Source organism: Diorhabda sublineata, chromosome 7, assembly GCF_026230105.1.
Source record: "Diorhabda sublineata isolate icDioSubl1.1 chromosome 7, icDioSubl1.1, whole genome shotgun sequence".
Lineage (NCBI taxonomy): Eukaryota > Metazoa > Arthropoda > Insecta > Coleoptera > Chrysomelidae > Diorhabda > Diorhabda sublineata.
In genome coordinates, this window is record NC_079480.1 from 6,439,537 (window position 1) to 6,451,659 (window position 12,123).

The 12,123-nt window shown below is 30.8% G+C and overlaps 2 protein-coding genes across 2 annotated transcripts; one reads left to right on the forward strand and one right to left on the reverse strand.

Annotated features, from left to right (window-relative positions):
* Window positions 1-967: 967 nt before the first annotated feature.
* LOC130447017 (gamma-soluble NSF attachment protein-like) lies at window positions 968-9,432 on the reverse strand. The gene is made up of 8 exons (XM_056783609.1): window positions 9,303-9,432; window positions 9,179-9,246; window positions 9,026-9,110; window positions 7,584-7,809; window positions 7,456-7,526; window positions 7,245-7,399; window positions 6,312-6,547; window positions 968-3,902 (listed from the first exon to the last, which is right to left on the reverse strand). The coding sequence occupies exons 1-8, from the start codon at window positions 9,359-9,361 to the stop codon at window positions 3,795-3,797; spliced, it is 1,008 nt and encodes a 335-aa protein (XP_056639587.1). The 5' UTR covers window positions 9,362-9,432; the 3' UTR covers window positions 968-3,794.
* A 578-nt stretch (window positions 9,433-10,010) lies between these two features.
* On the forward strand, window positions 10,011-10,687 carry LOC130446698 (DNA polymerase epsilon subunit 3). The gene is made up of 2 exons (XM_056783086.1): window positions 10,011-10,397; window positions 10,454-10,687. Exons 1-2 carry the CDS (start codon window positions 10,127-10,129, stop codon window positions 10,555-10,557), a joined length of 375 nt encoding a protein of 124 aa, XP_056639064.1. The 5' UTR covers window positions 10,011-10,126; the 3' UTR covers window positions 10,558-10,687.
* Window positions 10,688-12,123: the final 1,436 nt, after the last annotated feature.

Genomic DNA, 12,123 nt, shown 5'->3' on the forward strand with positions numbered 1-12,123 from the left:
TGGCTATTGATTGACTCTTCCTTTTTGAGTGAGTCGATGAACAATATTTCATGGGCATCCTACAATACTGAAACCATAACCTTCCCAACGCTGACAGTTGTGTCTTTGGATGTTTCGGACGTGGTTAACTGGCTGCAGTCTACTCTGATCATGATCGTTTTGATACCGGAGTGAAGTGATGGATCCATATTTCCTCCATTGTCACATATCGTCGCGAAAAATCTGATTTATTACGTGTAAGCATAACCAAACACTGCTCTGAATTATTAACACGTTGTTGTTTTTGATCGACTGTGAGTAAACGCGACACCCACTTTGAAAAAAGTGTTCTCATGGTTAAATGTCCATGCATAATTGTAAACTCACTGCCTTCTGATATCTTCACGACAACAGCTATCTCACACAATGTCAATTTACGATCAGATTTAGCCAATTTGTGTACTTTTTTTTATTTCTTCTAAAGCAATCACATCAATTGAACGACCAGAACGTTCACCATCATCGATATCTGTACGACCACGTTCAAATTCATCAATAACAAATGGTTCTTTTCGATGGAGCATAGTCGGCGTAACAATTTTGAAGCCATTGCTGAAGTTGTTCAATATTTTTTTTCATCGAGAAGCAATGATAAATTAACACACGAAATTGTTTTTAAAATAACAAAAGTAGCTTCACTTCCATGGCTGTCACTTTTTTCTAACTAATCGAAATGTCATGAAATTTCACACATAGTCTTGTGGAAGTTGGTACTTCATAGACAGCGCCATCTGTGTGTCAGTCACACGACTGTGATTTAATAAATTAAAAGGTTTTGGTTAAATATTGTTATGAGAACTATCTGGTATTTGATTATTTGGGGTAAGCATGAGGATATAATGTTCTTAATTTTTTTCAAGAATGCGGTGTTGTGCTGATATAGAATAAGTAAAAAAATATATAAAAATCGAATTGGCGAAATGAAACAAATCTTTTGATAATAAATAATTTATTTTCTGAATGACGTTTTAAAATTATTAAGCATTCATATCATAACAATATTAAATAACTTTACACAATAAGGTATTCGACTAGAATAAGTTAGAACAATGTATGATGTGAAATTACCAAATAACAAAGGTTTGATTATCAAATAAAATTTAAAGAATGCATTGTAGCTTAACTAAAGGCGGTTTAGAATGCAGCATATTTGATTAACCTTTTATTAGGTGATTTGATCTGAACAATTTACTAATAACTTGTAATATGAATATCTGATACTGATTAAGTGCCAAATTTGGGCGAAGAACAAAAAGAAAGACGTTTTTCAATTTGCATGGAATTGGAGATCGATTTAATGCAGAGTTTTATTGGCAAAACTGTTGTTGATGATGAAATTTAGGCCTTTAACCCTGAGACAAATTCTCATTCTAAAGAAGCCCAAAAACGGACATCAATTGATGGTATAGTTCCATCAGAATTTATACTAAACGGAACAACCCCAAATTTTACAAGGAGAGACTGAAACTTTTGCCAAAAAAAGAAACATTATCAGGACAACTCAACGTGCCTTAAGTCGCTTTTGATTGGAGAGTTTTTAGCCACTAAAAAACTTCCTCAATTTTACATCCACGTTTCTAAATTTAGCACAATTGATTTCTGGCTGTTATAAAACAGAAAAAATGTGCTATTGAGGACACCATTCCTGACAATGAAAAGGACATGACGAAGCAGATGAAAGTCATTTAGACATACAGAAATGGTTCCACACGATCATTTCAATATTTAAATAATGGTATTGATTGGCAAAGATATTAAAGTAGATAAAATCAAATCTTATATTATTTTTCACTTTGTTACGGCCGGTTTCATAATCCCACCCTAATTGACACTTTAATTAAAGATTCCTTCAGATTAAAGACTCCTTTATGGAATTGAAAGAAAGTTGGCAAGTCTGGCCGTAGTTTAAGTTTTTTATAGGTACTACGGACAATATTCTGTACTTTCCCAATATATGTTGTTTAAAATAGAAACAAAATGAAACGTAGAAGAGTATTTGTTTTTTCACAAACATTTATTTTGGATCTATCTTTGGTGGCGTGCAGTTTTGCCAATTTAATTCCTCAGTTCAATTATTCTAATCAACAATTATTTTTAATCGTAAGTATTAAACGTTTGATTGATGTCCAATTATTATTTTCAATTTTAATATTTTTAGACAATGTGTTTAACAACTGTTATTCAAATAGAAAAATTTCGCTTCCAAATTATAGTGAACTAAAAATATGAAAAATATATCTTAAAAAATGAGGACTCATCCCGAATTTGATTCAATATTGCCGTAAATGTGGGCTTAGTTATTCGAAATCTTTTGATATATGTTTCGTCTTCGAATAAAATTTTCCTCTTCAGATGAGCTTGAGCTCGAAATTAATGTAGCACTATATCTGGATGTTGTGCCGTAAAACTTTTATTTTTTAAAACTTATTTAAAATATGTCTCGGCCAGCTTAGATTTCAAACATATACATAAGTTTGCATTCGACGTTTGATGATAAAGAAACATTTCTGACTTAACTTAAACTTCCAATTGAAATAACATTTATGCTAAATGGCAATTATGAAACGCGCGTCTTAATTTAATGAGAACTTCAAATTTAAAGCTTTCTAAATGTATTATGAAACCGGCCGTTAATAATTTACTAGACTTTTCAATTACCAGTAGCGTCCTAAAAAAATATCAAGTGAAAAATATAAAAATAACCAAATAATTTCATTTACAGGGTTACAGGTTACATCTTAAGTGGATAAAAACACTGACTTATGTACCCCTTAATATTCAATATCCCTAATACATAATAATATAACTAACAAACCCGTAACTGGAGTTTCTAATATTAATATATTCATCTCTATAAGTACTGTCAATAATGTTAAATGCAACATAACAAATGGTGTAAAACTTTCGACTCTGGCGATTTAACATACATTTAATCAATAGTTTAATTAGAATATAATGACTTACAGTTTACATTAATTTCATAAATAGGAATGCATAAATAATATGCAGCTTGTCAATGCAATCCTAGATTGGTGTTCGGCTCAATATAGTTCAACCATTGAATGAAACAAATAAAGATATATTTCAATCTAATAAGGGATCAAAAAGGACGTTTATAAGATTCGTTGATCGTGAAAAAACTGTGAGCGATAACAGTATTTATGGTAACATTAATAAAAATTTTTAGTAATTATCTAGATTAGGTTACACCCCTCCAATCTCGTTAAAATTTTATTACATTATAGAGAAACTTAAGATGTGTTAAAAATTGGTCTAAAGTTTAAACAACACCCCTAATCTAAATAATTACCAAATTTTTATGTTAATATTAATCACTAGCAACAAAATAAAATATTTTAATAAGCATATACACATTTATTGCATATTATATATTAATATTTGAGTCTTAATTAAGTACTGGGCATTGATAAGAGATTGTTGGTTGGCTGAATGTATAAATTCCCAATTTGACTCGCTTATTAATAATGACACCTAGACATATATTATGTCTAATAACTTATCAGCAGATTTGAGGAGCTTATTAATTTGAAATTTAATGTCAATATATATATATATATATATATATATATATATATATATATATATATATATATATATATATATATATATATATATATATATATATATATACATTAATGAGCATGATTATATTCAATGGAATGTATGAAAATTATTGAATTAAACAACAAGAAAATTCAAAATCTAATGTAACTCTTATCCAAGTCTTGAAATCCTTAACACAATCCTCCAGCAAATTCGTCATCTTCATTTTCTTCTTTCTCTTGAGTACTTTCTGAGGATTGTGCATTGTCCACAAATACATCTGAATTTTCTACCGTGATCTATTAATAAAAAAGAATTCAATCAGAAAATTGAAAGTGATTTGTCTAAAAATTTCTTTAGCAAAATTTATTGATTAAAAATAAATTCGAGAGGTGGAGTCAAAATATAAAATAAATTTATTTTAAATTTCAATAAAACTTTAATGTACAAAAACGAATTTGCAATACAATTTGATAAAAAATGTGGCATCAACAAAAAAACATTTGAGTATGCTTCAAATCTCATAGAAATTGAGAGGCTACCAATTATATTGAATTGAGGTATGTACTGTTGACTGGCTCATACCATTGCTTGGATTTTGATCTCTTTAAGGTAACGTTGAACAATTCTTGTGATATGCATGTGAGCATTGTCGTTTTTTCTACAAAGGTAGCAAAAGGTATGAATCGTGGTTCTAATATGTCAATATCATACTCGGTAAGTATCAAGACGACATCTTTCGATGATCACCGTATCTTTGTTGATCTTTATATTAATGCCCTTCATTCTCTCTTCTGTAACCTGGGACCCATCAACCATTGCCAATTAGAGAAAATCTGCAACTACTCAGATGAGAACATTCGATCACGGGTTTTCCTGGTAAAAGCTATGCTCTTAATGTGCTGGGGTAACTCCATTCGCGAATACTCTTAACTCTCTAAATGTCTTTTTACACGGTCATATCAGTTATCGTTCAGTCTTAGGCGAACTGTCAGTTTTTCATAGATATAAAAAGATAAAAACTGAAACCAAACTCGAAACGTATAACTGACCGTATGGACAGACCTATTTGTTTCATTTCAGTTCTAAGAATGCCTGCTTGTAAACCATATTTAAATTGGGCAATCATTACAAACCTCAGATTTCAAATAAGGATGTATCAATGACTATATATGTCTACCTAGAGTTTCAATTCTGCTTCGCAACATTTCTCACAATAATTTAAATAAATTATAAAACTAAATTAGGCCTATTACTTACTAATATAGTCTTTGAGAACCTTAATATCGGCTTTACAAGTTTCAGATATAATTTTACTTAAACTTGGTGTTGATATTACAGTATGAAATCTGAGATTTTGATAAGTACTTCCATTTACTAAAGTTCTTAGGGTCATACTTAACGTCTCATGAGGTGTTATAGCCTTTCTCCTATAATAATGATGATATTCTGCTTTTGTATAATAGAGGTTTGTTCTTGGTAGCTGCACTGGAACTATACTGAACTGCACCAGTGCAGGCCAGTTCATGTGTGTATAGAATTAGTTCGATCAGATACAAAGAATTATATAGTGGAGACAGCAATGGAATATTTGTTGATTGTTGAATTTGAGGTTATTTGATGTGATTCAGGCCTTCTAGCATTAACAATAAAACAGTGCAGGCAGTACAGTGAATTGGGTGAACTAGTTCTTTTGCACTGCTACTAAGACAGCGACACTAGCGCTGGTTCTGCTACAAAGAACGCTTTAGTGTACACTTCCTGAACTAGTTCTGCCAGTGCAGCTACCAAGAACAAACCTAAGATTTCACAAGATATAATATGAGATATGCATCCTCAGTTATCAGTAAATAGTGTATCCAATCACTTGGTTTTAATCGGAGTTCCTATATTATCTTTAAATAAGATAACGAATTTCTATTGAGGTACCAAGCTTTAGTCCACTGTCTTTTTTTTCGGTTCCTCAGCATCAAAGTTAAAGCTGCAATGAGCCAGTCTTAATCCATAATGTTTCGAACTTATTATATAATATAGGTGGTATGTGCAATACTAATAATTATCTGGATGTGATCCACATTCACACCAGTACATGAGGCGCAACTCAAGACGGACAAAAGCACTGAAACATCAGACAGTTCGACTCATAGTGAACTGAAAACTGATGTGATTGTGTAAAAGGACCTTAAGTAGTCTTCTTATACATGCTTTGTTGATAGCGTCACAGAAAAACTAAGCAAAGCAAAGTAAATGCAATAAACCTTCATTTTGAAGTATCAAACATTGGTCTTGATTTGCATCAGTTACATATCCATGGCCCTGACATGCTCTTCTTTGATTTAGTCTATCTCTTAATGCCGTAATACTCTAGAAACTGACCATTTGTATTTATGAGAATTTTTTTGTATTCAACGCAATAGTTCCAGCACAATCTTGGAGGTAAGGTTATGATGTGGGCAAACATCGGGGATCATTTTAAAGTTGCGTACTTATATGTATTTGAAATGAACTCGAATTTTATCAAATTTATATATTTTGCACACTAGCAAAAAGTATTGATAACGTATTATGTATGTTAAAAAAACAATTTTGGGTAGAAATATTTGACTATCAACAAAATTAAGCTGGTAAAACAAACCTGCGAGTCATGCATTAAAAGTTCCAGAGAACTAACAAATTAAGTTCGCTGAGGAATATTTATAAATACTTACATCATTTCGTACTTTTGTGGAATCACCAGTTGCAGTGGATTGTTCTCTATCGGCTGCTGATTGGAGACGTAAGCCTTCTGGTAATGGCATATCTCTGGCTAAAATAGCATATTCAACATCCATGTGCTTGATTAAGGGACAATTCAATATCCTACGGGCAGCAGCAGGATCTTCTTCATCATATGCTTGTAACAAATTTTCCAAAACGGACAGTTCTGGGTTCTGACAGTTATTACCTATAGAGAAAATTCAATTTGTGTGCTCAATAATTGACAACATTGTCAAGTAAGGTTTTGAATGCATATTCTCAAAGTTTTTAATTACATGCATGAAAACAAAGTACCTAAGCATGTATTGTAATGTCAAGCTTGTTGCAGTAATACCGTATTGTTCAGAAACATAGAACATACATTTTCAATAAATAAAACTATGTTATAAATTGACAATGACTATCCTGTAACTCACATTTACAATTGTGAATCTGAAACATTAGCGGCAAATTAAAATGCTGGTTATGAAAATAATCAATTAAAAATCAAGTGTTATACAACAATGGTCCACAAGAAGACTAGAAGGGCTAGAACCTGGCTCCACAACCTACTTTAAAACTAACCCAATGTAGAATAAGCACAAAACTTGTACCTTGTAACATATTTACTCAATGTTCTATGATAATGTAGGAAGTTAATTGAAGCAATATATAACAAAAGAAATTAAGCTTAAAAAAAGTATTTTAAAAGTCTAGTCATGAGTCGCCATTTGCGTGAATGTGAACATTATTATTACATAAACTAGTATTCAATTTATTCCGAATAAAAGATTAACCCTGTATAACTGATACAATATACCGGCGGCGAAGATATACAAAAATGAAAATGAAAAAAAAAGTATAGTTAAGTGACAATATAAATTATGGTAGAAAGATAACCGTACCCCATTCCTTGAACGCTTTTTCTGCAGCAACAACATCTCCACGAGTTAATTGTACTAAAACTAAAGATAGAGTCAACCTGCCAGTTGCATCAAATAACTCTGATTGTTGACGTAATCCTAGCTCTCTTCTTATAGCATCAGCTGCTAGATCATATCTATAAAATTATAAAAATTGAGCTACAGATAAATGTATAAAAAATAAAAAACATACTGCTGTAATTTAACATGTAATCTTGCGATCTTGTTTGCAAATTCTGCTGCATCACCTACATTATCTTGAATCTGAAAATGAAATATACATAAATATATTGAATGATAACATAAGAGAATATTGTTTACTGTGGCAATTTCTATAGCATGTTGATATAATCTAAGAGCATCAGCCGGTAGTGTTTGTTCTATTATTTTAGCAGCCTTGCTCAAGGATGAGGTAGCAGATTCTGGACTACCATGAGTTTGAAACATATTAGCTGCTCTTTCAGCAAAAATTGGAATTGCCCTAATATCACCCAATTCTTTGCTGACTAAAACACATTGATCTAGTGCTTTGGAAGCATAAAACAATCTGGTCATGAAATTAAGGAGCATATAATTAAAGTATTGACAATAAATTTATTTCATATTCACTAACACATAACTAATTCTCTCAGAGGATTATTTAAAATTGAGTTAATATAAGTGTTGTTTCAATTATATCAAGGAAAATTGAATTGATAAGGCAATTGCCTATTGGTTGTATATTGAACTAGTATGTTAATAATATATTCTGTATATCAATCTTAATTTAAATAGCAGCATACACAAATCTGTGTAAAATGATAACTGTCTTCTTCAAAGTAGAGTTTATATGAAGCCAGTATTGTTAGCACCAGTCTTGCAGACAAGCAGCTTTGGCCTGGTCCCTGTTCTTTAACTAGGCTATTCATTCACAGATTTTTCTTTGGGTGTGTCTGAAGTTAGAAAATAATGAATTTGCAGCAAAGTATGTTGAAAAAGAAATGTTTAAAATACATTTCTGCACTATTAAGAGAAGAGTTGATTTTGTTCTTCTATATTCATTCCTACACAAAGTTGTTATAGTAATTAAGCACACCTTTCATTACTTTAGTATGCATCACAATGCTTATTCCACAAGCATTCGTGCTCTATATAAAGTTGTACTAATTTTGAAGAATCCTCTTTGATGAATTTTCTTAGAATTTTGTCACAGAAATTCTAAAAAAAAACAAAGACACACACACCATATGGACATTTGCAAGTGACTAGCATAGCATCTACACATCCATAAAGCTGGCACAGTGGTTCAGGGGTATGCAGACGGAGGTCACTGGCTTGAAAAATAGAAGGGCGCCCTATTCTCCCCAGCATTGGCTTGGGTTGAAAAACTGTTTACACAAATACCAAGCAAGCCTTGTGTAAACTATGCTTTATAAAAATACTACAACTAAAAATAATCTTATTGGTAATTCTAATGTAGTATATTATCATTCCACTTTTTAGTGTCTGTGGCTTTGTTTGTCAATTGTTCAATAAATATGCATAATTTGAGCTCTGATAGAAATTGCTCATAATGTAATTGAATATTCATTATCTTGATATGATTCAATTAAAGCGACAAATTTATTTATTATTTAACAATTAATTAAAGTGACTTGATTTTAATACAGAATTTTTTTTTCTAAAAAGGAATAAGCCACAGAAAAACTATTTCTTAAATGCATCATTTAAACTGATACCATTAAAATAATTTCTAGTTTGCAAATATATTGTTTAAAGGATACGCTTTATTTTGTTTATAACAATCCACAGCTTTAAGTAAACAATCTCTGCATTGTTCATATGATTTTGCAATTCTAAAGCAAGTAGCTGAAATAAATAATAGTTTGTATCAGTATATATTTCATATAAAAAAAGATAATAGATCAAAAACGTACCCGCTTTATTATACTCTTCTGCAGCATTTTCATAATCCGGTCGCCACTTTAACAGTGATGTTTTTAAACTAAAAAGTATTGATATGTTTATATTGAATACTTTTATTATGAAAAGTAATTTCACCTTTTTTCTGCATTTTTAACGTGTTCGTATCCACTCTCTAAAGACTTATTTGAAGACATAATTTTTTGTTTAAACAAATTCTCTTACTGATCTAGTTTTGACATTAATAGAATTATGACATCTACCACACAAGTAAATCAAACGAAACAGCAATATAGAGTGCGTTCCAATACACGTCTACACAAAGTTAGCTATGTGTAGATTTCCATTTGTGTGAACATTTGAGTATTTTACAATTTTATAAAAAAATAAATCGTTAAATAATTGATAATCTTTATTAAATAACTATATTCAAATTATATAGTTGTATCTATCTCCTTTAGTTGGAATCGAATATATGTTTTAGCATTGTATAAAGAATAGTTCTATTCTACTCGTTATACAATGGTTTTAGTAAACATCTTAGTATACAAGACAAAAGTTCTCCATTATATCTAAGATTACATTATTTGTGTCTATAATTGGGTGAGTTAGTTTATTCGGTTAGTTGAAATTATGACGTAACAATGATACCATCTGTGGATCTCACAACACTCAAAATATCCATTTAGCCGAATCATTTAATGATAAAGCATGTATATTAATAAATAAAACGCTCCATACTTATTCTACTTGAGTTTGGTATTGTAAGGTATGTAAGTAAGCACAACGGAAAAAATTGCGGTTGTCAACGTGAGATTTGAAAAAGTCTAATGGAACACACTTTTACTAGCTAGTTGTCTTGGGTTGTGAAAGTCCGTTATGAAAAGGTTAATTTCTTGTAGAAAACAATTTATAAGAAAAAACAAATAAATTGTGTTAAACAATTAAATTATCTATTAATTATGGCTGAAAAGCTAGAAGATTTAAATTTACCCAACACGTCTGTTCAAAAAATTATCAAAGAAGCTCTTCCTGATAACATAAATATAGGAAAAGATGCACGATCTGCATTATCTCGTGCCGCATCAGTTTTTGTTCTTTATGTAACATCTCAAGCTTCCAACGAGGCTCATAAAAATAACAGAAAAACTTTAATAGCCAAAGATGTTATTAAAGCTTTAGAAGAATTAGATTTTGTCAACTTTATAGGACCACTAGAAGAAGCACTTAAAGGTAACTGAAAATTGTAAAATCACGTATAGATTTGTGTATAAATTTTGATGTTTCAGAGTTCAAAGAATCTAAAGTAAAAAAGTCTAAAAGTAAGAAACCAAGTGAAGAGAGTAATAGCATGGATGAAGATGAAAAGTCGGAAGTTGTAGAAGAAGATTAGGAGATAGGATGTTATTAGGTTATTTTTTATATTTTAAATAAATTTGTTTTCATACATTGTTAACTTTTATTCAAGTTTTAACAAAATCATTATACAAACAACATAGTATGAGTATAAAATTTACTAAGAATAGTTTCAGTTTATTTTAGATAAAAATGGCAATGAATATCTTACACAGATAGAAGGAATTTGTTGCATTTTAATTACACAAATCTGCTAATTACTTGTGTTTTTAAATGAATTTGTAGTTATTGACTAGAATAAACTGCGTTTGAAGGTAGAAAAGGCCTCACAATGTGCTTAAAATTACAAATATATATTAGCATTCAAGTAAAGAAGATTCAAAATTTCATAACTTTAACTTTACTATATATACAATAAAGACCTGCTAATTTAAACTGAACAGGATTTAGAAAATTGGATATACATGGAATAAGCAGCTGGTGAGATATAATTACTATTCTTGTACCTCAAAGTTGGATTTTTTGGAGCCAATAGCTAGGCATACCTGGAGGTGATTTTCAAACGATCTGTCATTTTATCTTAGAGATCTGATTTGTCAGGGACCAAAACTGTAATTACCCACTAACATAAACATCTAGTCGCCAGGGATGGATGGATGCCAGACCATAAAATTATCTACAAAAACGAATTAATACTTTTTTTTCTACGAGCCACCTGTTCTGAGATATAACGATTCAAAAAGTTGTAACAGACATACATCTGAGAGTTGTAAAATATTTTTCTATCGGTCATTATAACTTACACTTAAAATATAAAATATACATAAGTAATAACTATAAGAATATCAGCTAAAATGAAACCCAGTCCCTTAATTTATATGCCATTGTAACATTGAGACATCTGTCTCCTGTTCAATTGTGTGCTCCTTACACTTTTTTGTTGTTTGATGACATCATATGTGTAAAACCCAGAAATCTGCGATTTACGATTGTTTCGAAAAGATAGATTTTGATATTTACAACCAAAATTTGACATACATGATTGATGAAGGATACTTACTACACCGCGTTATGTGGGATAGAGAAGAAACATTCAACGTCGACATTTTGGTTCCAGAGTTACTGTCAGTAACGCTGGATTATAATGATTGCACGAGCAATACTAAAGCTGCAGAACAACGTCGCCGAACTTTAGCAACATCTTCGTCAATTGATATTTCATTTGTTGAACTTATGACAGCAATAGAGCAATTCAATTTGAAAAATACAAATGTTGGTGAAGATGTAGACTTACTCATCTTCCTCGCTGTTCGAACTTCAACTGAAAAAACTATTTTCTTCTTAAAACCAGGAAAAGCTCAAGTTTTTAAAAACAATAATTCAACTTATTATTACCAATGGTATTCGCTTCCTTCTTTTTTTGTGTGGAGGTCTTGAAAAAACTACCTGCTTAGATAAGTATCGAAATGCATGTTTTGTTAAAAATACTAAAAGTAAAAAATAAGTTCAATTGACTTGTCTTCTTCCAACCTCAGTTGCTGCCCATCAACATCTTTTTCGGGGATATTACCAAGTTCAAGTGTGGTTTGATTATCAGCTAGAC